The 26498-nt window shown below is 41.1% G+C and overlaps 4 protein-coding genes across 4 annotated transcripts in view; 2 read left to right on the top strand and 2 right to left on the bottom strand.

The window, feature by feature from the left end:
* The first annotated feature begins 798 nt into the window (after positions 1–798).
* LOC137267807 (heparanase-like) lies at positions 799–8920 on the top strand. Its single transcript, XM_067802245.1, has 10 exons — positions 799–968; positions 1981–2111; positions 3566–3739; positions 4327–4486; positions 4883–4933; positions 5367–5564; positions 5994–6105; positions 7458–7567; positions 8052–8195; positions 8740–8920. Exons 1-10 carry the CDS (start codon positions 799–801, stop codon positions 8918–8920), a joined length of 1431 nt encoding a protein of 476 aa, XP_067658346.1.
* Positions 8921–9597: 677 nt separating this feature from the next.
* LOC137268394 (uncharacterized) overlaps positions 9598–26498 on the bottom strand; it is a 31264-nt gene continuing 14363 nt past the window's right edge. Inside the window, exons 3-4 of the mRNA XM_067802963.1 lie at positions 13033–13181; positions 9598–9845 (exon numbers count right to left, since the gene is read on the bottom strand). Of these exons, the coding sequence (XP_067659064.1) occupies positions 9598–9845; positions 13033–13181 (397 nt within the window). The remainder of the gene's footprint in view (positions 9846–13032; positions 13182–26498) is intronic.
* LOC137268493 (uncharacterized) lies at positions 17623–20719 on the top strand. The gene is made up of 6 exons (XM_067803056.1): positions 17623–17813; positions 18689–18756; positions 18975–19127; positions 19497–19538; positions 19815–19877; positions 20118–20719. The coding sequence occupies exons 1-6, from the start codon at positions 17623–17625 to the stop codon at positions 20360–20362; spliced, it is 762 nt and encodes a 253-aa protein (XP_067659157.1). The 3' UTR covers positions 20363–20719.
* LOC137268730 (putative nuclease HARBI1) lies at positions 22829–24676 on the bottom strand. The gene is made up of 4 exons (XM_067803317.1): positions 24195–24676; positions 23818–23930; positions 23551–23662; positions 22829–23226 (listed from the first exon to the last, which is right to left on the bottom strand). Exons 1-4 carry the CDS (start codon positions 24613–24615, stop codon positions 22829–22831), a joined length of 1044 nt encoding a protein of 347 aa, XP_067659418.1. The 5' UTR covers positions 24616–24676.

Genomic DNA, 26498 nt, shown 5'->3' with positions numbered 1-26498 from the left:
AGAATCAGTTATAAAATGTTTCGTATGGACATGACGAAGCTCACGTTTCCGTTGATATGGTACGTCGTTGCCGATGACTGTAACTGCGTGCCATGTTTATATCCTGGTTGTGTGTATGATACGTAACTGGCGTATTAAAATATTATGTGCTCAGTTAATCTATTTCTGTTGATCATTATATACTCCAACTACACGCGGCTTGATAAACCCGATGCATCAGCATAAAATATGGTTTAGAAGGAGCCCTGAGTCAGCATTTTTTTCAGAGGTCATTACTGACTTCTTGACAGCAACAGCGATCCTTATCCTGTACATACACGCACGTGGTATCAACATGTCTCAGTGTGACAGTGTCGATTATCTTTGGTCTGAATCCCATTTAGTGACAGGTCATCAGTAGTTCCGCCTTTAAAATCTGACTACGATTAGTACTGGGTAACCAGTCTCTCTGACTTATTGTCCTATTATTATCAACATTGTTATTCTGTATGGAGCCAAAATGAAACCAACAATCTTCGATTCTTGAAGATAAAGGGTATGTTACAAGCCGACCCTGAAACCGATAGACTGGAAATATGGCTTACAGAAGTACCAGAGAACCACATTTTGACACTAGTCGTATATAATCACTCGACGGCATGCCTCCTACGAGTGTGTGTGTCGTGGTGTAATCTGTTGTCGTGGCTTGGCAACATCTGTTTTAGAGTCACTCCAAGTTGACCCCTAGACATTATATAACTCCGAAACCAAACTATATAAGAAAACATCAGCGTTGTGTAATGGTCAGAATATTTAACAATGTTCTTCCTGTGTTTATTGGGACTGGCTTGGATACAGCCGTTTACTGTGTCGCTGCACACCGAACATATCAGGGTAAAAGCTGACCACGTGTTGCAAGTGATCGATGACATGTTTGTCGGCGTCACCCTCGAAAGTGGTCGACTGAGGTCCCAGCAGTTCAATTTCAGGTATTCACAACATTGTTTTCCAATATCTCTGATTGATTTGAGAACATTTTTTACATAGCTTCGTTGAATAGTCCATGGTAGAAGTTAAAGATGCACTCGCTCTGTCATTCAACCAGTTACATCCATGGACCTTCATTAACGGGGTTGTTTGTTTGCTGTAAAGATATATCTGGAGTGCCGTTGAGTGTTGCCTTTACAGTGCAGTTGCTAAGGGTGGAAATAGATATTTGGTATGAAACATTTTCAAAGTGCTGGAGAATGTCACGATTAGACTTACTTTTAGGATGTGCCCGAATTTTTGGGACCATTTTCCGAAAAATCCAAGATGGCGTCCTCGATGGCCGGCGAAAATCGCTGATTTCCTCTTCTAATACTATCTGAATTTCCCCCGCTGAATTATACCAGAAAGCCTTGCACAGTGCCAAGGATCATCATGATTCATCATGTTTTCCCCCAAATCCATTATGGCCGCCAAAAATCAAACAGTGCTGAAGTATATCTGGAGTCGGCTTTGGTAGACTGATCTCCAAAATATGTATTCATTATGATAACCTGTGAGAGCACTGACTGCATATTTATTTGGGTATGACATGGAAACTTTCATTTCCATAACATGCCAGACTCAGAATGCTTCACGGTGAAATTGCAACCGCACTTTTGACAAGTGTTCTTTTTATCTGGACTTCTGTTGCAATGCATTATGCGTCATCACCGTACAGTGCCATATCCAAGATACAAGTAACATGCCAACATATTGTCGGCAATCGGAGGCACATATTTGTTCAATATGTTTATAACATCTTTTATCCTAACAGTGGGAAGGTATAGTGGAAGGTAAAGCAAAGGCCCTCATTTGATTTCAATCTTGGGCACAATTGGAGAAGCCCATTTCTGTTGTCCCCTTCATAATGCTGCATGACTGCCATAAGATAGGTAAAATCTTACTCGCTCAGTATCATTAGGGTAGCTGTAGTGTATTTTCAAAAGTCGCGAGTATTTTCTGTGTTAACAGCTCTCCCAAGGTGCTGGCCCTGGGAAAAGCTTTAGCACCCGGATACCTGAGAATCGGAGGCACATCAGGGGATAGCCTGGTGTTTGACCCGACTCACAGCATAGCCACTGGATATCAGCGTCCTGTAACAGGTAACGGACCAACAGTGTCATGGTGCCAAAAAAACGCTTATAATCATAATCAAGGAGCAATATCCCTGCACAAATTGGTTGTAAAACAGTAATATAAAGGTCAACGCGGGTCTTTCGGGATGCCCAATATAATTTTTTAAACTAGTCCATTTCCAACCAAATCCAAATCATTTCGTAGTCTGGAATGCTACAGTCAGGCTTCAAAGCCAAGTCATTAGAGATTACTGGTTTGAAATGAGCAACATGAAGTTAGGGATTCGGGGTTCGGGATTAGGGATTGGGGATTCGAATTCCGAATCTGAATATTTTGTTCAGATTCGGAATTATGACCAACAGTGTCAATATACATTATCTCACCCGTTCTAAGGTACTAGGGGCCCCTAATAAACCTAGCTATCTTAGGTATAAGAATACAAAAGCCTACATTTTTCTATATTTCAACCTCAAGTTTGACTTTTCTTCATATTCGGGTTTCGGCATTTAAATCTCGAATCCGAATATTCAGATTCGGGATTCGAATCCCGAATCCCGAATCCCAAATCCTTTTCTAACTTCATGTTGCTTTTTGGAATGAGATGTTGCGAGGGATGTGATGTTGCGAGGGATGTGATGTTGCGAGGGATGTGATGTTGCGAGGAATGTGCACAAAGCTCGTGATCTCGAATGCTGCAGTCTGGCTTCCACTGCTGCGGAAACCGCGGTGTCTGAGTTGTTTAAATCGCTAAATCTGTGTACTGGTAAATACGTGCCCGACGACGTTGTTTCACAGTCCGGATGGGACTATCCCAAATAATTAGCAGAATCTGCACTTAACTGAAAAGGTGTAATCACAAGATGACAACTAGTAGTCTGAAACACGAACTTTGTGTACACCTTTCACAATGAAATGACTATTACTATTTTGTGGTCCATTAATGCGAAAGTGTAATTTAAGATATAACGAGATATAACGATCACTTACCTTACGGACATGTCAGTTACAGTAAAATCTGAAATTCCTCTTTTCTGGGCATTTTTATTGCTGAAAAAATAAAAGCTGTGTAGTAAGGATCTTACATTCTATGTTGCTATCAGTTCACAGCTCCGGATTTTGCTGGTTGTCACTTCATCAACATTTTCGAAGTGATATTCTTTCCATAATGATTCATGATGTAGATCTTCGCACGTGTTGCTTGAAAACAAAACACAACATAAAACAAGTATCTGAACACATCCAAAGACGACTGAAATAACTTCTTTTCAAAGAGGACCTGTGGTTAACACTGTTTTTCGTTCTAGACAACAACACTTTCAACCTACTTTTATACTGATGGATATCTATATCACTGTGTTCGCATAATCGTATTCAATATATCAAGATTCAAGATTCCCCAAATGTAGTTTGTTTTTTATTAAAGGTTTACAACAGAAACAATGTATTATATGAAGTCAGATCAAGAAATACCAATTTTCAGCAAAGAACTGGGATGATCTCAACATGTTTCTTCACAAGACTGGACTCAAGTTGGTGTTTGGTCTAAACGTCATGCTCCGTGACGGAACAAAATGGGACCCAGCAAATGCAAAGTTGTTGCTCAAATATTCCTCTGACAAAGGGTATCCCATTGCTGGGTTTGAACTTGGAAATGGTAGGTGTGAAGCCGGACATATGTCATGTCTATTACAGATAAGTATTTACCCGTGAAGATCGTTACTGGTTTAGAATTGGTCTGTCTTGGTTGACACATGACATCGTATCTCAGCTGCATATATTGATGAAGATGACTTTGATCACTGAATTGCATGGTCCAGACCATATTTACACACAGTCGCTATACAGCTGGAATATTACGGTGTGAAGCGTTAAATACCGAACAGAAAACAAAGAACCCCGAGCAACCTGAACTTGTAGTAAGTGACTGACTGGGTCAGAACTCGGGTAATTTGGTTCATTAAGTACCATAGTACCCTTCGGCGTGGATGGTGCACATAGTGGCAATAGTTTGCGTGTCTAGTATGATTATTTTCATGACAAAATATGAGGTCTTAACTGATAGACCAAAACATATCAACAGAAATATCATCTACAGTGTTAAATATGGACGAAGAGCGATATTTCCTCACGGAAGTCATTTCGCAACTAATGCCAACTAATATATCTAACGTACTTCCTGTGTGTGGGTGACAAGTTTTCTTGTCACACTTGATGCACTCATTTTGTATTCTTGTGGTTGAGAACCGAACTTGTTCTACCGACATTGGAATACCACCGTCAGTGATGCTCAGTTGGGAAGAGATTACAAGGAGTTGAAACACGTCCTCGAAGAAACGGTCTATAAGTCCAGTCTTATCCTTGGACCTGACATCGCTGGATATGCACCCAGGTTTATAAACAAGTACGTGCATAATACCAATAACATACTCTTTCCTCAGGAATAAGCTGAATAATGGTTATAGACCTCCGGCGAGATGGTGGATGGTTTCATAATTTAGCTGTATTCCTACAGTATAAATATAGCAAGGTTGGACTTGAGATACAGCACGTCAAACTGCAGCGACGCCCTCAGGGCCCACAATCTGGCACGTGATGAAGGTTTTCGCTAAACAATATAACGCCTCTCAGCTGAGTCACATCTGTTCTTACCCAATGCTGACATTCAGCGAAAGCGTTGAAACCAAACGCAAAGCAGCTTAAATGTTTACTCATCAGACACTGCCAGTGATAATGGTCATGACTCATGACATCGAAATTGATAAGTACTTCTATGTGTCCAAATACCGTTCATTTCCAGCTTCCTGTCCAATGGCGGAGCCAGTGTTATCAACGTCCTAACCGTCCACCAGTGAGTACCTCTGGCGGTGGAGTATCAGGGGCTTAGGTTACAGTGTCGTTTTTATTTATAGCATTAAGGACCCGTGAAGGTCTACCCGGGGTAGTCTTTCAACAACCCATGAATGCCATAACAGGCGACTATGCATGTCGCAAGAGGCGACTAACGGGATCGGGTGGTCAGGCTAGCTGACTTGGTTGACACATGTAATTGCGCAATGGCCATGCTGTTGCTCACTGGAATGTCTTGTTCGGATTTGATTATTTACACACCGCGGCCATATAGCTGGAATATTGCTGAGTGCGGCGTAAAACTAAACCCACTCACTCTAGTATGAAGACTCACCCCATGCAGAACACGTAAATAGCACATATGTGCCCAAACATGGTAGAATGTCACCGTATTGTTACGTATTGAAAAAAACACACCTTGCTCCCATTTACAGCTACTATTTTAATGGACACAGCGCCACACTGGAAGACTATTCTAAATCTTCCATAATGGATAAGCTTATTCCTAACATAAACACAGTGATGGATATTGTCCGAAACCATCATGGACTGATGGCGTGGCTCGGGGAGACATCTTCTGGCACTGGGGGAGGCACTCCTGGAATTTCTGATAGATATGTGGCAGGCAATCTGTGAGTATTTTAGGTTTCCAAATTATTAAGACGTTTAGACGTTTATATCTGAAAAGGTCTCCTGCTCAAATATCAAATGTAAAAGGAGACATCAGTCACTGAATACAACATATGAATGTGGACAACAGCTTCCTGAGGAGGTTCTTGTTTACCTTGGTGTAGATCTAGATTCCGTAAATATGTTTTATGGCCTGCCCCAAACTCTCAGTATTGGAAATCACTTATGAAAAGTGTCATTTGGACGTGAAGAGGCTCACGTTTCCAGTTAGATGGTACGTCGTTGCCGATGATGTTTGTCGTGATTGTGTGGCATGAATGAGTAGCATAGCCATGTTCCGATTGTGTTCTGATTGTGTTGTAATTAACTGGCGTACAAAGACGTTGGGTGTAAATGTGAGTTGCTTATTGATAATTATATTCCAATTACAGGTGGCTTGACAAACTTGGTTTATCAGCAAAAAATGGTATAAAAGGAGTCATGCGTCAAGCAATCTTCGGAAGTCATTACTCACTTCTTGACAGCAACAATAACCCTAATCCTGTGCGTACACACATTATCATTATATTAATTTGTCACACTGTGATGGTGTCGATTATCCTTTGATAATAAGTCGCCAGTCCTCTTCGATAAGTCACCAATTCGACTACGATGAGTAATGGGCAACCAGGCTTAGTGAACTGTCTAATCATGCATGATCCTATTTCGACTTCGTCGACAACATCACCCACTCGCATAACATGATATGTACTAGGCGCAAGAAATAAGGGAGACCCTAAGTCGCCCCTAACCTGGCAGTAAGTGTGTCTCACTATCTCGTGTGAAAATGCCACCTCGAGAGTATCTGACAAACGTATAATAGAGGGCGGACAATCTAAGAATAGTGTTGCCCGTTTCTAGGGGTTCAAGGGCGTAATTTACCGTCTCATCAACTTTTAAACGTCAGACATGGGGCGTTAAAATGAGAACCGGTCTAGGAAGACGCCCTAAAGCCACCCCCAGACAAGATAGCTTTTTGAGAATAAGATCTCTGAAGAATCGACCTAAAGATGAAATTCTTCAGAGCAACAGGAACGCGAATTTTACATTCAAAGGCGTGACGATGAGAGCTTACCACAGACGTCTTCGTTGTCAGTGGGCTTAGAAACGTCAGAGATGTGTGAACCGGCAGGGGCGACATGTGAAAATCCATTTTTTCTTTGCGATTCATTGATGGACGATTGCGTGTGTGGCAACGCAGTGGAGAGCGTTATGGTGGCACCAACGGTGCAGGAACACAATTGTTATGGAGGAGGCTCTATCATGGTCTCATGCTGTATTTCTGTAAATAGGGGAACTGGTTTGATTCTTGTACGGGGCCAGCGGTATATTGACGGGGTTCTACGGCCAAACGTGATTCCAATGGCTCACGGAGCAGGTCGGAGCTCTGTGTTTCAGGAACATAATGGACGTCTTCACAGATCTCGTGCTGACGCGAACTTCTTGCAACAACAAGGTGTTTCAACTTTACTCTGGTTGGCCAGCCAAATCCCCAGATCTGTCCCCGTCGAACATCTGTTGGATGTGTTAGAGCGTCGAGCTCATCGACTGCACCCGCAAATCTTGAAGCGTTAGGGGGAGTACTGCAGCATGAGTGACACTGGTTCGAAGGAGACAATGCGGCGGTTGGTATCCAAAATACCTGCATGGTGTCACGCGCGCATTGCAGTTTAAGGTGGACATACTCGTTATTAAGTATATCTGACATACTTACCGTACACTTATGCTCATTAACTTATACATGGAAGGGGATCTTTTAGTTTTTGTGCCAAGCATGTTTTGTGCCTTCAGTGGCAACTCATGTGAATGACAACATAGTCATTCTTATATGGAACCCACACGATTGCTTTTGCCAGGACTACTGGCTGACTCTTCTATACAAGAGACTTGTCGGCAACAAAGTATTCGATGTTCCATCTACATCAGACAACATCCGACTGTATGCCCACTGTACGAAGCTCAACAAGTAAGTTGTTTGCTAACGGCACTATTCCCATGACATATTACTCCGGACTATCCACAGATGCTTCCAACTGTCGCTTAATGAACGGAGGTTCATACATGTATTTGACATCTTTCACAGGAAACATCATTTACTTCATGCCTTTTGTAATAACAAGTATGGAAGTATGTTTTGAGCGTTTTTTTACGTTAGAAGATGGACGTGACAGTACGTGGACGTGACGTGGACGTTACAGTACAAGCTCTACATGTCTTTTGAAGGCAGACAATATTATGCTCGTCTTTGTTGTCAGATCTAATGAATTTCGATTTCACAAGTTGCACATATCGTTTTCGATGTAACGGTTTTACACAATCCCTGGCTGTCGGCTAAACATTAGTATAGTACCTACGAGTGTAAAATCAAACAAAAGTCTAAATTTCATGGTGAGTAAAGTATCTGATAATATATGCTGTCATTTGTTTTGACATCACTGTTCATATTTCAGTGTTTACAACTACAAGCCAGGAAGTATCACTGTGTACGCTCTGAACCTGAATAAAGCTCCCATAATCCTGACCATATCGGATCTGCAGGGCAAAACCGCAGATGCATTCTGGCTGACTCCAGAGGGAGGAGACTTAAAGTCACAGTAAGTACATACATTGTATAATTGTTCTTTCAAACATAATGATATAAATATAACAGTTTAAGTTATGGGTTCAGGATTCATAGCATCAAGGTCTCTCTCTCTCACACACACACTCAAACACACACACGCGCGCGCGCACACACATGCACACATGAGCACATGTTCAGCTGATATGGCATCAGGTACAAAAAGTCAGATTCTAGGGTGGAAGGTAATACTCCTTACCGTTATTGGATGGATTATGAAAGGATTTAATATTTAATGCTTAATAGGATTCATAAAGCTCTTGTGTTTAATATATACACTAGCATAGTAATGCTTATCGTATAGGCGGCTAACAGGGTCGGGTGGTCAGGGTCGCTGCCCTGGTTGACACATGTCGGTTCGTCGGTTTCCAGTTGCGTAGATCGATGCTCATGCTGTTGAACACTGCCTGGTCCAAATTCGGTTATATACAGACCGCCGCCATATAGCTGGAATATTGCTGAGTGTGACGTAAAGCTCAACTCACTATGCCAGTCAAATGCCTTTCATACTTTTCCAGAAAAGTACGGTTAAATGGCAAAACCTTGGAACTTGTCAACAACCAAATACCACACATGACGCCAAGACATTTGGGAAGCAGACAGATGACAGTACCTGGGAACACCTTTGGATTCATTGTCATCCCCGACGCCAACATAGCGGCCTGTCAGTCACACGGCCATGGTACCATTATTGGATAATTATAGCAACATTAAAAGGTTTAGGAAATGAATGTTTTACGTGGTGTTTATTATCTGAGAAAGTATGTATGTTAGTCTTGCTTTGAAGTACGGCATTTACGGAATAAAGGCGTTCCTTTTGCTAATAACACAGATAAATAGACTTATTTTGTTAACGCATATATTTCACAGAGTGAGGTTCGACAGAGGAATCCACACGATGATAAAATTAAATACAGTGGTTAAACACGTAAAAGAATGGACAAATGAGCACATATTTTCACACTTCCACTAAAATTACAGTTGATTCGCTTCAAATAAAATTATCTGGCAAACAGCTGAAACAAAACGAGGCAGGTGTTTCACATTTATCTACTTGTGTAAAAGGAAACAGTAAAGGATGACAGATCAATACTTATTTGAAAAAAAGTATAGGTACATATAAATCATTATTGTTTACTTTGTATGTCATTTGTTGAAAAGTGAAGGACTGGGTTAGAATATATCCTTTTAATAACCAGATTTTTCGTAAAAGGCGACCAACGGGATCGGTTTGTTAGGCTCGCTGACTTGGTTGAGCCATGCCATCGGTTCCCAGTTTCGCAGATCGATGTTCATGCTGTTGATCACTGATTGCCTTGTGCAGATTCGATTATTTACAGACCGCCGCCATATGGCTGGCGTATTGCGGCGTTGGGTCAGTCACAGTAACGAAGCTGATATGAAACCCATCCATTTTCAGACGTCATGCTGAATGATGCATTGTCTCTGTTGTAGAGGGCGCAGACAGCCTGTTGTTTGTTGTAGCTATACATGTGGCAGTTTCCGTGTGCCTGACACTGTATGACACAGTGTAAGCCACTCCACGCCTTGGTCTCGTATAACAGCCCATCGGAGTACCTCCCGCTCCGACTAGCAACTCCATACAGCGACTCATACCCCTCACCTGCAAACACAAATGTATGGTTGGAGTTATGATAGCTTATTTTAACCGTAAGCCGTTTGCCGTGGACGATGCTTATCCCCTCAAGCATTTTGTCGGACTGATTTCCCACTATGTTCAGTTTCCAATGTCTTCAGTGAAACTTGCAACAATAGCTCGTTATAACGGTGTTGTCCATGTAGTTTTGACACATAAATTGGCTATACAGTGATTTACAAGCATAAATGATCCTTGAAATTTGGGACATGGAAAGTACCGGTTCTGCGATTCTCAAAGACCTTCACCAATCAATGCTTGCCATAACAGGTAACTATGCTTGTCCTAAGAGGCGACGAACGGGATCGGGTGGTCAGGCTCACTGACTTGGTTGGCACATGTCATCGGCTCCCAATTGCGCAGATCGATGCTCATGTTGCTGGTCACTGGATTGTCTGGCCCAGACTCGATTATTTACGGACCACCGCCACAAAGCTGGAATATTGCTGAGTGCGGCGTAAAACTAAACTCATCCCTCACGCACTTCTTCGACATTTCCTTTATTTACTGTGTATGACATATATGGCCTTTATCGATCATCTCCCTTGGCTCTATCTGTCATCACATCCGCTGTATGAGGAAGTACGATTGTTTCATTGTTGGGTCTTTGTCTGTCTATTGTTGTCAAAACCTGTATATACATATGTTCACATCTACAATGGAAGTCCAGTATCCCGACTGCATGTGTGTAGGGACGACCGCGAGCAGGATTATGCCGCTCGTAGGAAACGCTCTGGGTTGAGCTGGAACTAAGCCCACCTCATTCATGGATACTTGTTTGTCTTGTCTTGTGAAAGCAACAAGAGAAGTTTGAACTCAACCATGCCTTCATCTTCGTCAACGTATTGTTCGTCTTAGTTATGAGCTAATTGCCCAGTCTTGCACCATATGAACGCGTTCACATGTCTACCGCTTGTCGGAGTGTTTGTCTATTCCGTAGGATAACAGAGGACTGTCAGCCTTCATGTATTTCTGTTACATACTTCTTTGTATGCTGTTTGTTCAAAGGTTGTGCTCGTCAGCAGAATAATCAATTAAAAAAAATAGGTTATCTATTTGTTGTTCTGTGTCGCCATCACCAACCAGCGCTTCCCATTGTATCCTATGAGACAACCCACCACGTTGAACTATCAATAATCTGTTGGATGAATTCCTGAAATCGATGCTATTGATGAGTCATTACGTTTGAAATAATTACTTCCACTATTGCTTCCACCCTCTTGTCACGAGGCGAACACGCAAATAAATAATGCAGTTTAAATACCATAGATGGTAATTGATGAATACACATTTGCCAGAAATAGAAACGAAATTCCCATCACGTGTTAAGGTGACGAATACGCCAAGAAATTTAAAAGTCTGATACAGCTTTCAGCGCCGTTCTGTGTTATATCCACGTGTTTGTTAGCTCTGCACCCGCACTCAGGAACATTCCAGCTATACTGAGTCAAAAAGGAAAATTCACTAAATGTAACTTTAAAAAATAATGAATCATTATTTTCTGATGATACATCTATGCATCCGAAATGGGATAACTATCTTTCGACTCTAGAAAAAACGTTAGCAAACCCAGTCAAACCCATCCATTCTCGTGCAAATGACGTAGTGCCAAATCAGGTTTTGCACGTGCAGTCGATCACGTGATCTCCACATCGAAGTTTTCTTCGTTTTCACGTGTTTGCATTGGCCTCAAGATTTAAAAAAAACATCCCACTTTTAAGCCACAGTTCTATCGGTACTTTAAAAAAAAACCAGAATTGTCAAATGCATAACGTGAACGTGCCGTTGGCATGTTGCAAGCGCGAAGATCAGTTATTGACGTCGCAAGAGCACTGGGATGCAGCCGTCATACTGTGTATGACTTGCGAGATCGTCTACAACAAACCGATCGCCCAAGGTCGGGTCGTCCACCTGTGACGTGACGATTAGAACACCGTCAAATCGCCCTACGTCACTTACGTGACAGATTTCTGCCGGCAACACGGACCAGGGCTGAGATGTTTAGAGGTCGACTGTCCTCACAGACCATTCGAAATCGGTTACGGCTGCCAATCCCCATTCACAACGCTTATAACGTAAAGCAGTATTGACGCCGTTTCATCAATGTCAACGTCTGCTGTGGGCCCAACGTCACCTCCGATGACCCAGAGAGACTCCTCTTTTGCTATGAATCCAGGTTTACCATTAGATTCGCGGACGGCACGCATAAAGTCTGGAAACGACGTCGTGAACGGTATTTGGGGACAGATTCGTGGCGAAAGTTGCATGGTGTGGGGTGTTTTATGTGGGACCAACCGTTCCCTCCTCGTTCCTTTCATGGCGGCTCATGGCCCAGGTCTACAGTTCCAGCATGATAATGCTCGGCTGCATACCGCGATGTTGACACGGAATTTCCTCCAAAACGCTGTAATGAACGTCATCGACTGGCCATCGAGATCCCCTGACCTTAATCCAATAAATCACTTGGGAGAAGGCTTCGTGGTCTTAGGGACCAACCTCAGAATTTGCAGTAACTTGGCGCTGCCTTGCAAGTGCAATGGAGCAGAATCCCCAATCACGTGTTCACAAGCATCAGGCAGTCGATGAGGAGACGGTGTTTGGCAGTGGTGAATCCGCGGAGGGCCCATTCACATTATTGAACTGAGAAATTTCGTATTTTTATTCTTGTGCCTTGACATTCTGTATACCCACGTTTTGGAACGGCGGTGTAGCCTAATGGAACTGATTGTGGCACTGTCAGTGTATCGAGTACATCACACAGATCTTAGCAATGAAATAATAACAATTTAACCATCTTACCATCTTACTTATCTGTTTCTTTTATAGTGCCCTGAGGAAAGAATGTGAAGTTTCTTTTTGGACTCAATATATATATATATATATATATATATACACACACACACACACACACATCTATCTATCTATATCTATCTATCTCTCTCTCTCTCTCTCTCTCTCTCTCTCTCTCTCTCTCTATATATATATATATATATATATATATATATATATATATATATATCGGTGTGCCAGTAACCACGTCAGCGAGCCTGACCACCTGTTTCCGTTCGTCGCCTATATACCACGTGGGCAAGTGGGGTGATATGTACAATATAATTCACGTTCTCATGGGAGAACGAGGAGAGGAAGAACCTACCAAGAATGTACTCCACCGTGTATACATATGATGACACACTGAACACCTCAATGGATCTGTTGATTGGTTCATCAAACACCAGCTGCGAGCCAACAAATCGACCTTCACCGAACTTCAGGCGACCTTCACCCCACCAGAACCAGAACCACCTTTAAAAGATTGGAAGCACAGTAAGAACAATTACACAATATTAAATCAAGATTGTTCGAAAGTATTTCGGAATATGTTCCTGAATACAAAGTCCCATGTAGAAAGTGATTAAAAATGTAACGGATGTTTAAACGTCCCCAGTTAAGTACCGATTCAACTGTTGTTGATACTTTCCATATTCCAGCAAGTAATCGCCGACGTACAAGGTCAGCAATCTAACCCACTCAGCCACCGCGACGCCCATTGATGGATATAAAGTGACGTTTACACATTCTTCAAATGCCACTCGTTTCACATTGACCAAGACACACAATACGATATGTGCTTCTGTGTTATATGGCAGTGGGGCAGGTTTATGCTTGTGTTACATTGCCTCTGTTAAGATTCGGTAAAGCCCAGCGATGCGCTGTTTATCATACCAATACTGTTAAAACTAGTACAATCTGGGACAGAGAGTTAGTGATCGCTCAAGCAACTTTTCAGATCACAAACAGACCTACAGATGTTTGGAGATCACCTCTCACCCTGGATGAGTAGCTGAGGTGTATTTTTATGCTTGACCTACGTGGTAGTCTGGTGGATATTATCAGCATTGTCTGCAATGTTTTGCAATATGTTGCCAATGTACTTGTATTGTGATTGTAATTCCTTTGCCCTGATTTCTATTCATCTTTGTTGTTTGCTGGTTTCACGCCGTATTTTTTACAGACTGATTTTCTTATCGTTACAGGCACCGTGATTTCACCTAGGCGGGTGGTAAGATGGGCCCGGTTCTACCAATCGGGTGGTCATGCCAAGCACTGTGCATAGTGGGAATTATTGCACATATTCGATATGTTATTTGATCTTGGCTTTTAGAAACTCCAGTTATTTCAAGATATTATATTGCCTAGAGTCCTATGCCAGCAGGCTGTGGCTCATGGGCCAATCTGGTGATGTTGACCTCTGAATTCTATATGTTTTTAAGTTATTGTTATGGGCAGTCTGACAATGCACTTAATAAACGAATATAGCTATTCATGTCATATTTGCTGGAGTATAGCATCCCTGTATACCTGGTGTCTGCATTCTGGAGACCCGATGCAATTAGATGCCGTCCTTGTCGACACTCCATGGTGGGTGGGGAGCAGGGTTGTCGAATCTCTTTGATGTAATCATGGCTCGTAACCATTCTGGTTCTACCCGAAATGAAAAAAATAGACGTTTGGACGCTGAGATATTGTCGTCTGATGATGATGTTTCTCTTGCAGCAAATTCTAACTCTTGGGCACGATTTATTGTTGTTGAATTTAGGAATGGTCTTCCTTTAAAAATCAACCCGTTTGCTATTTCTAAAGCAATCGAAGGTATTTGTGGTGAGGTGATGAATGTTTCACGTCTCCGAGGCGGCTCCCTTTTAATTGAGTGCGCGGAGATAGCTAGCTATTAACCTGTTCAAATGTAAAAACCTTGAAAGAACTTTCTGGACAGCATGTCACCTCAGTGAAACGCTTCGTGAGAAGAGATGGTGATGCTTTTATTCCAACCAATACCTATTTGTTCACATTTTTACTAACTGATGTCCCTAAATCCATTAAAGCTGGCTATTTCAACATTGGTGTGGATGAGTATGTACCCAATCCACTCCGGTGTTACAATTGTCAGAAATCTGGACATGGTTCTAAATTCTGCAATCGCCCTTCTGTGTGCTCTCGATGCAGAGGTAATCATGAAAACACTGGTTGTAGGGCTGCACTAAACTGTGTAAATTGCAAGGGTGAACATGACGCTGCTTCTAAATCTTGTCCTTCGCGGATACATGAAAAAGACATTTTGACAGTAAAATGTCAAAACAACATTTCCTTTGAGGAAGCTAAACAAGTGGTTGCGAGCCGTTCGCCTCCATCAACACAAACTTATGCTGCAGTTGTCTCAAGCACATCTTCTACAACATCCGTAGAATGTCAAACTGACGTGACATGGACAAACTCGGAACGCCCTCAGCCTGTTTCTAAACCATCAAACAGTCAGACAATGTCGATAGATAGTCAACAACATGACATTCCTCGAGTATCTCAGTGTGTTCCAACTCCTGAAACATCAGCTCAAGCAAAATCATAGACTGAAGTGCCCAATCCTCACAAGAAGAAACAGGAAAATCAAAACTAAGATGCCACTCCTACTGAAACACCGGTAGATTTACGTAACATTTTTTACCCTCTCGAGATGGATCACCCCATCCTGTGAACGTCTTGGTAGTACTAACTACTCCTCGCGTTCACGTGAACGATCACCTATAGACCCACCATGAGCCATTCGAATCTTCTTCAATGGAACTGCAGAGGACTTAAACATAATTCTCATGAACTGCAGCTCTTAACTCAGGATATAAATCCATCAGCAATTTGTTTACAAGAAACCTACCTTAAACATACCGATAAATTTGACTTCAGACGCTATAATTCCTTTCATTCTTATTCTGCCCCGGGTGATAAAGCTACTGGTGGAGCTTCTGTTTTGGTGCGACAGGGCGTCATCCATAGTCCTGTTCCCCTTAACACAAACCTCCAACCAGTAGCCGTTCGTATTACCTTGCAGATTACCTTTACACTTTGTTCCTTGTACCTTCGTCCTTCTTTAAATCTTCAAAAGTTTGAACTTCAACAATTATGCGACCAGCTCTCTAAGCCCTTTATCGTCATGGGTGATCTAAATGGGCACAATCTTTTATGGGGAAGTTCAACCATGAATCAAAAAGGAAAAGTGATTGAAGATTTCATATCTGATAATGAACTGTGCATCTTTAATGATGACTCTGAAACCTACCTGCACCCGGCTAAAGGTACATATTCATGTTTAGATCTCTCTTGCAGATTCAAATTTATTGAGTGAATTCACATGGTTTGTCCATGATGATCTATGTGGAAGTGACCATTTTCCGACTATTTTGAAACCTGTGTCCCCATCTGATGTCCTTCCATCATCACGGTGGAATTTTTAAAAAGCTGACTGGCAATTGTATGCCACTCTTTGTGTTAACAAATTGCAACCCGAGCTGTTCTGATCCCATAAAATATTTCTCGCTTGGATGAACTGAATATAATTGCTGAGGAATGTATCTTTAAGTCCTCTGCTGTTCCTCACATACGAAAACCATGGTTTGATGATCACTGCAAACAAGCAAGGAAGGCAAGGGAAAAGGCTGAACGTTATTTCCGTCGCCATCCTATGGTCCATAATCTCAATAAATTTAACATTTTAAATGCTAAAGCTAGGCATACTTTTAAGCAAAGTAAACGTCAATCTTGGAGAAATCATGTATCAAAAATCAATTCAGGTACGTCCATGTCCAAGGTATGGAATATGGTCCAAACAATCAAAGGTAAAGGTTCTCCACCACGTTAATAATGAAAATGAAGCATTGACCAAGCTCACAATACTGATAACATACATTATCAACTTCTGAAACACTTGCCAGAATCCTGTTTAGAGACACTTTCAAACATCTTTGATAGTATTTGGACATCTGGTGAATTTCCTTCTTCATCGCGTGATGCTATAATTGTTCCAATTCCTAAACACGGACGTGACCATACCGATCCTTCCAATTATCAACCAATTTCACTCACTAGCTGTGTTTGCAAAACCATGGAACGAATGATCAATAACCGATTAGTTTGGTTACTTGGTGTTGCTGTAGGACTACACACATGACAGAGCGCCTTTTTATTTCGTTTCAAACGGGCAGACATGATGTTCCTGCTGCTGCTGCTATCATGGAACTGACGACGATAAGGATGGGATACCTCTATTTATGGTAATGTTGGTGGAGGAAGTGAGGGTAATGTTGCTGGCTTTGCTTTCTTCTTGTTCTTCTGGCTTCTTAACACCATTCGGGTCAAAGCTGCACCTGGGGCTGTTTTCTCGTTGCTCTTCTTGGTCTGTTTCCTGGAGTTGCGACGCCCCTGAGGTTTCCTTTGAGGTTTCCTTTGAGGTTTCCTTTGGCGACGAGTTGTGTTGTGTTGTCGCTTCTGCTGTTCCTCCTGTAGATAGGACTGCCAGTTCAACAAGATGCGAGGCAACACACCTGCCAACGCACCACTTCCACTGCATTTCATCAAGTAATTCAGACGTTCATCCACAGGCAAACGTGCATTTGTAATCTTGGTCAACACGTCTTGGTGCCTCAACAGCCAGGGTCCGAGGTTATAAACAAAATTTCGTGCTCAACTCAAGTTTATGCTCAAATTCGTGCTCATGCTCAAAATCGCGCTCAGCCGAGTTTCGTACTCAAGCAAAGGTTATAAAACATTTTGAGCACGTACTCAGCTGAGTACAACTCAAGCTCGGCTTGAGTATGCTCAATGTACTCTTTGTTTATGATACAAGCGGCAATTTGGAACTCTTCCGTCAGGAAAGGTAAGAAGAACGACTCGGATGTTGTCGTCTGCTCTGTTTACAATGGCAACCGAGGGTGTGTCCGATTTGAAAAAACGTGGGAAAGGATGGTCGGAGGCTGAGGAGATTTGCCTCATACAAGAGGTACTCCAGAGAGAGAGAACTCTCTTTGGAGACATCAAAGGGTGTGGAGCAAAGTCCATCCATCGACAGCGTAGCGATGGGTGGCAAGAAGTCACGAACACCTTAAACGCGTAAGTTGTTCATCATCTTTCCATATTCAAGCTCTGCACATTAACTATTCCTCCCAGAAATATCACCACATCACTGATTCACTAGCTACCATGTTATCACAACAACCAGTCTCTTGAAGCAAATACCAAAGAATCTGTTCGGGAAAATTCAAGACATATTTTGCAAACAAGGAATAATTTCTGCGCGTCGTCCATAATTAATGGCTGCGGGTTGGAGGTGGGTGGTTATGCTGAAAGTTACAAATAAGCATTTACCATTTGAATGAATTCCCAACCTCCAACCCCCGACACAAATCTTCTGCATGTCATGTACAAAACAGTCAACCTCCCACACACACGCTCCGTGCAATGTTCATCACACACCACCTCAGTCCTGATATTGTGAACGGTCCCTTATTTTTCAAGCTCTTGGCATTATTTAACTGCATCAGCTGTTCAAAGCAGTGCCTGTATTTACTGTAAATATCGATGGGTAATTAACCCTCCTCCCCAAGAAAATGCATAATTACACCGTATCTATACGTGGGGTTTCCCCAAGTCTAAACTTACATAAATCACTTCATTGGTGCGTTTAGCGTCAGTGCCATTTTGATTGGCCAATTACGCGGAAATCGGCTACAAGTTTTAGCTGTGCGGGGGCTCTGGTCTTGAATGAAAAAAACATCTCGAATGGAAAAAAAACATACCACACCACCACCACTTTAACGAAAATAAGCACATATCTTCATAAAGAACTAATTGAAATAAAATAAGTAATAATAAGAATGACTAAATATGTAAAGAGGACATGAGGTATTCAAATGATCGTTTGTTAATTTGTGACATATTTTACAAATGTTTTCTTATATTATGAGCCTTTATTTGTATAATTTCAGTAGACACATCAATGCCAAAAGAGAGACAGTGGAGGTCAAGAAGAAGTACTTCAATTTGAAGCAAAGAGGTACTGTTTCATATCTGATTGAAATTGCTGTAGGTGTGGTTTTCATCCATGACTGTTCATTGGGCAGTTGTTAATTAACTACTGAAAGTAACTGTTACTATCTTCATAACACATGAACACATGCCAATTTCAATGGTCATTATTTATGATTCAGATATATTCCAAATACTAATATGTGTAACAATAACTGAATTTAAACTGCAATTTGTTTATTACAGCTAAGGCAAGGATAGATGGCCTCAAGAGGTCAATGTCCGTAACTGGTGGAGGGCCTCCACCACCAACACTAACAAGTGCAGATGAGGCCCTCTCCCAGTCACTGGAAGGGAGGCCAGGCATTCATGGCCTGGATCATGGCATTGACACTGATGGTATATTGTTAGGTAGTAGGTTTTTTCTTCAGATTTTTAAAGATTGATATGAACTTTGTGCAAATATTCTGATAATCCTGATGCATGTAGTGGCACTTAAAATTTTGACATTATGAAATAAGATAAAAGTTGCGGACACTATCTTCATGGACATATCAAGTACTTACTATCAGACACAGCCTGCTGTGTATGTGATCATAGTAAAGAAAACATTGTTTGTGCTTTACATCAGTGCCAAAGTATTTAGGAAACGATTAATGTGTGTCAAAGAATAAACTTGAAGAAAATTATTCATTCATAGCATTCAAATGTGCTGACTTGAAGCAATTTAAAATATGTTAAAAATAATTTTTGCTTTTCTTTTCTCAGATGCCCATGCCACTGGTGAGGAAACTGGCACTGCAGTACAAGGTAAACCAAACATTTTTTGTCTCTGTGTACTATTTACATGTAAAAGTATATACATCTCATGCACAACATCAAACATCTGTCTCCCTTAACTCAGAATTTTCATTACCACGATACATTAAGTCTTCATTGTGTTCAACTGAAAACATTATCAATTACCTGTGTTGTTAAATTATTAATTCCTTTAATTTGAAAAAAAAAACATATATCAGTGTTCGGATAAAATATGAATTTCTTTTAAATTATTGAAATAAAAAATTATGATTCCATCTTTTACAGGCCTAGTAGGTGAAGAAACACAAGATGAAAGGGCAGTGCCACAGCAGGAAAGCAATTCAGATGGTACACTTGAAATAGTTTACTTATGTATGTAAAACAACAATCAAAGAAGTAATCTGCATATTTCATTATTGTCACAGTTGTAATGTGGTTACCATAATACTAGTACAATACTACCAAAATGTAAAATATTTGCACAGAATGTCATCCAAAGTTGTCACCCAAACAGAAGATAAGTTGGACCATTGTTTGAAGAACAACTGTACACTACCATGTCAAATACATCTGTCCTTATGCTTACAGAGATAAAGAAAAGCCGGAAGCAAAGACGCAATCAAGCTGAGGCTACGTATGAAAATACCATTGAGGACACCAAGAGGATCAAACTTGAACAAAGAAAGCTCGAACTTGAAATTCAAATGTTAGAAAAAAATCAAAAGAAATTAGATTCAGAAATTCAGTTGCTCCATGTCAAATCAGTTTATTATCAACTAAAGATGAATGCAGAATTTGGAGTTTCGTTGGAACATTGTGATACTGAAGAATAAATAACATCCAAATGCACTCAAGTTTTATTAAGTAGATGGTTCTGAAATAGGAAAGTAAGAACTACTTTGTATAAAAGATGTAAGTTGTAGTATGTCGTTAGCAGAAAAATGACTTGAAACCGTATTTGCACCTGTCTCCAGGTTAAGATGGCATTGCTTCAGAATTCACAAGGTCTGTTTCTTCTCATTATCATATCTGTGTATTCCAAATTTAGTGCATATGATAAGACAAACACACTTTCTTCAGGTTATATCTCTTGCCAGATTGGCACTTATCAGTGCTGAATTTTAAGTGCACAGATATTCTTCAACTTCATTTATCAATTAATTAAGACTATGGAAGTGATCAGAGTGTACTGTTTTAGGCATGTGTTATGATGTGGGTCTTGGTCCAAGTAAGGGTACCAGTGAAATCCCTTATCTAACTGGCGTGCTGGTTTGCTTGGAGGAATTAACTCAGCAAAGAGTCTGAAGTCACAAGAAGCTAATTACAATTTTATTTACAAGAGATAGAGTAACAAGGGTGGCCACAGAGAGTCCGTACAACCCTCTGGGCTGGGGCTAGAGCTGACCTGTGTTGAGAGTCTAAACCCTACTGATGGACAAATGAAGGTGGAGACTATTTAACTATAATTGAAACAATACAAAGATTATGATTTGCTGACTGATACAAAAATGTGTGTAACCTACAATAGGCAATGAAATACAGAATAAACAAACTGGGGTGTGTCCTACCATAACAACTTCAATGACCAGCTTGAATTTTTACTCTGGGCTGGATCTTTAACGACCCTTAACTGGTGTTAGCATAATGACCTTAACTGGTGTTAGCATAATGTTATTTTATTGTAGGTGATGGCATCTTTACCTCATCAAAGCAATTTATTAACCTGTCTAGTGAATTGTTTGTCTTACATTGAGTTCTGATTACTTCAGGCTAGGATTTTAACTTCAGAACATCTGTAAAATCGTGTGGTCATGACTTACACCTTTTTCAACAGAATGCCTGTGAAATAAGTTTTACTGCTTTTGACAGGAGTCTTGTCTAAGCTATTACTGATACATGATGAAACTAATATTCCATACTTTCCTAATATTTGAATACTAATGTATTGCTTGTACTGGTTACAAGTAAATATGGATTTTGGTATGAATTATCATTTCATGATACATGTATTTGCTCATATACTTGTGTAACGTTTCCACTCTTGCTTAATCTACAGTACAGATTAAACAAACATTAGGTGCTTTGGAAAAGATTTGTTCTGTAACTGGTATGAATGTCAATACCCATAAGACTGAAACTATGGGATTTTTTTCTCAAAATGATGGGTTACTGCAAAGATTTCAGTAATGGTAAACACTGGCTGAACTGTGTAAGTCACTGCTTTGTATGAGTAGACTGGCAAATGAAGCACTTGGGTCCATGTATGACAATGAAACGGATTTGACGGTATGTCTTCTTGTGATTTATCTAGTATTCTTAATTGTATTGTTCCTATGTTAACTAACAAGTCTGGGTTATGCACATGTACGTACTGGTTGTGTGGGGATAGGGGATTGTGTAGGAATCCCACTTATGCCTGTATATATCACTACAATTTTTCAGTATTGTTGCTGACTTTTTCATACATATCACTAAAGACTACCTTTCCAGTGTTATGACATATTGTCCATTTTGTGCATTTAATAAGATTTTGTAAAATGAATTAGGAATTTCACAGGGTTGCCACTTACACCGATGCATCAACACTTTTTCTAATAAGATACAATTGTTGATACAATGAAAACTGTATCGATATTTAGTGTTCAAACTACTGATTTGAATATATTTATGTATCATTCACATTTTGCAGTTGTAAAATGTTTTTTAATGTTTCAACTGATCATTATGATGCACAAAGATGGATGATTACAACTGTGCAGTCTTTGATAATCAAACATGTCCATATGTTCATGGACAATTATAAAATATGAAATAGTAACATTGAAATTTTAACAACATTTATAGAATAATGCAGCGAAAAATGATATCGTGATACATATCAAACCTTCACATGGGTATTGTGATACATCTTGATTCATGAAACTTCTGTATCATGACATCAGCAGAATTTGATATTGAGGATGAATATCCTAAAATGCTTATATTTCATAGGTACAGTTCAGTGGAAAAACTTACCATCAGAAATTCTACACAGAATGATTGTCAATGTGGATAATACTTTGTGCATTTGAAATCAGCAACAAGTAATAATGTTATGTACATTGCCTCTCAGTATCTGAGGAAATTTCAGTGATTAAAAAAAATACTATCTTAGTCTGAGCCAGTGGTCTGAAATAAATCTCTGTCAAAGGAATATTGTTATACAATGTCAGTTTTATCCATGTTTTTCAGGGTGACAATCATTAATGCAGTGTATTACTGCTATGAGTGTAATTGGTATAAACTAATGGTACTTATGATTAATGACTGAAAAATGTCCGAATAATGTGATGTCTCACGTCACTACCATCATTTTGACCTGTATTCAATGGTACATAATTATCATTAACATTTGGTGTTGGAGGTACAGGATTGTCTTCATTATTAATTATATCTCCCCTTTCAATCCCAAGATTGTGTAACACAACACATGCTATAACATATTGCACAGCATTCCTTGGTGTGGCTCTAAGCTCATCATGCAGGCACTGAAATCGCCGTTTCAGAATGCCAAATGTCTGCTCAATAAGCACCCTTGTCCTGCACAAAGAGCCGTTGTATCTCTCCTCTGCTCGAGTGGTTGGGTTAAGCAAAGGTGTCAGGAGGAACCAACGACATGGGTAGCCTGAGTCCCCCAGTAGAAAGCCAGTGTACTGTCCTTAAACAAACAAATGAAAACTTATATAAGATGACAGCATAGTGTATTAATTAAATTTGTAGGTGTATGACTTGTGATATTTATTTCAGCAAGAAATGATTGCAATATTAATATTATGCTTGGTGCTGGAATGATACATTCATCTTCATTTCACTTGAAGACAATGTTTATGATAGAATACCCATTACAAGCAATAAATTAACACATTACTGCAATTATTCTACAATTTAACACAAAAATAACAGTACCATTAATCTTGATATTTTGGCAACCTAAAATATTTATGGGTTTCACGCTAGGTAACGTTTGTGAAAAATATGATACCATTTTCAAACATACGGCACAGTGTTGATGTCCGGAAGATGCGGCTATCGTGTACTGACCCGGGCCAGCTGGCATTACAACTGGTGATCTTAAAATTTGCATCGCAGCACATCTGTAGAAGAGAAGACAGAATTTAAAAAAACAACAACACAACAGCAACAAACAAAATTAACCCTTAATACAATGACAAAACAAAAACACATGTGACACCTACACCATCTTCGAACTAAACATTAACGGATTGTATTTGTTCATATCGATAGTTACCTGAACATTTAGAGAATGGTAACCTCTCCGGTTCACGAAGTTTCCCTCGTTAGCAGTAGGCCGCTGTATTCTTACGAAAGTCCCGTCGATGCACCCGACAACATTTGGAAAACCTGCAAGTACAAAACAATGGCATGGTCTCACACAGATAGCATATTTCATTTTCACGTGATAAAATGGTTTTCATTGACAACCAAAGCCCTCTGCTAAGGTAACACTTATCGCTAACATAAATTTCACGTACGTTTATGTTTCGATGTGTGACACGTCCTCGACCCCTCAACCAATACACTGGCCAATAGAAATGGCACTGACGCGTACTGCACCAATGAAATCATCTAGGTATTTTTATATTGGGGAAATCCCAATGTACGTACCTGCAATGTTGCGGAATGCCTCCTTTGCACGAACGGCATCCCTTCCAACTGGAAACTTGATGAAATTTCTGGAAAGCTGTGCTATTTTTAATGATACTGCCCGTATGCATCTGCCGGCAGTTGATCTGGAAATGTTGAGGCTATCCCCAACCAACAGATGCATAGCTCCAGTCGCCAAAAAGCGGAGACAGATGAGTAGCTGCAAAAGTGGTGGCAGTGAACAGTTCCGTGCTGTGTGCCTGGGTAAATTCAGTACACCGAGCAAATAAATGATCGTTCTCGGCCTAAAACGATATCTGTCGAAGACCTCGTCCTCTCCCATATCTTCGAGCGGATTCGAACGATCTCGAAAAACTCTCGGTACTCGCGATCTCCGCCGAGCCTGCCGAATCTGACGCAGGTGAGCTGCCATTGTTGACATCGAACTCAGCGTTGAGCACGGTCCTTAGCATACTTGAGATCATAAGGGTTTCATGCTCAAGTTGAGCACGAACACGTACTCAGATTTATTTATAACCTCCATTTACTGAGTCTGAGTTCTGAGTTGAGCACGAAACCGGATTTGAGCACGAGATCGTACTCAGGAAAGTTTTATAACCTCGGGGCCAGGTCTTGTGTTGAGTTTTCAAACGAACACGCCCTGCTCGCATATTTCTCACGGCAATGGCAAACCATTGCAACAGCCGGTGACGTCCTTTGATAGCCACACTCTTTGCCAAAGGCAAGCGTTTCACAAGGCGGATGGGTTTGACTCTTCTGCATGACGGTTTGTGCGTGGAGGTTTGGAGCTAGGAGCACGAGGTTGAATCATGGCAGGAGACGTCAAGGGTTGAAAGGGTTGAATCATGGCAGAAGACGACGAGAAAGAAGGGGTAGATGCGACATCAAAAGAAGAAGAAGAAGGAGGAGACAAGGTGGTGGCAGGTGAAGCACGATGCGTTTAGACAGGGACAAACGTGTTTGCCACCATGGTGGGAGCTGTGGGGTACAACTCTTTTAAGGAAGCTCTTGGTTTGGCAGAGGAGGAGGAGGAAGCAGGAGGAGTGCTGAGACTTTCGTACAACCCTTGTACACCTGATCGATGACGTTCGGTGGGATCACATCCCATGGTGGTCAGGAGAGTTTTACGGATGGGTTTATACAGGCCTGTGGCAACAACACGTTTGCGGGGCTGGGCCTGTTTTCGTCTGTCTCCCATGGCAGGTCAGGGTCGACTGAGGATAAAAGCAGATGGTCACCTCTATTTACCACTTGGGAACGTAAAGGGTGGTGGTGATGAGAAACAGATGGGTATGTACACGATGCTCTTTGGCCGTGGCCAAGAAACAGATAGGAATAAGGAGCCAAAGTGGCATCCTCATAAACCTCTCGAAGGAATGTCCTGGAAAGATTTGTCAAGCCAAGTGATCCATTTGAGAGGCGTCCCTTGGATTTTTAAACAGCACCAGGTAGTAGACATTTAAACTAATGGTGCGATGATGGGGTGATGAGGCATAAGGTTTTGTATCAAGTACAGCACGGATGTGTTGTGACGATGACTTTTCTTGGTAAACCATCACAAAACTTCTACCTCTTCATCTTTGGTATTGTCCAACAACAACAGATCTCCTGTGAACAACAACAACAACAGATCACCACCAGTTCAAATAGTCGTGGGGATTACAAGTCGAACAACGTAGAAAGTCCATTTGCCCGGGATGAAAATGATTTTCATCGTTAAACATGGGAATGTCCGAATAGTCCTCGGGAGGCATCTCTGGAGTCATCTCTGAAGTCATCACGGATGTCATCATGGGATCCGTCATCATCATCATCTCTTCTGAATGAGCAGGCGTGTCGGAAGTGCCCCCTAGAGCTGCTGTTTGCTTTGCGTCAGTAGTGGTCATACAAGTCTTGAGGCAACTCATCGTGGGGTGTTAGGGCTAGCAGGAGAGGAGACTTGAGACTTATCGGGGCTAACATCAGCAGTTTGCTGAGAGTTGTTCCACAGCACATCAGTATTCATCTGTTTCTTCATCATTTTCTTGATGATGATAATGAATGACAATTTTCAAAGAAACTCTTCTTTATATATACACATGCGATGACGTCATGACCTTGGATGACGTCACTCGGTCGTCTCTGTCAGTCCGTGACTCCATAATGTCAGTCTTCTATGATGATCCCAAGCATCCTGCAGAGTCAGTTGTCTGTAACTTGATGGAGTCTCTCCAGGAGTCTCTACTCTCAACAGTGTCATGGCTTCTGTCTCGTCACATTCCTTCAAAGCTTTGCAAGAGAGGGTGTAAGCTTGGGGTCCTCGTC

This window comes from Haliotis asinina, chromosome 16 (genome assembly GCF_037392515.1).
Source record: "Haliotis asinina isolate JCU_RB_2024 chromosome 16, JCU_Hal_asi_v2, whole genome shotgun sequence".
In the NCBI taxonomy this organism is placed as follows: Eukaryota; Metazoa; Mollusca; class Gastropoda; order Lepetellida; family Haliotidae; genus Haliotis; species Haliotis asinina.
This window is presented reverse-complemented; position numbering and strand designations above follow the sequence as displayed.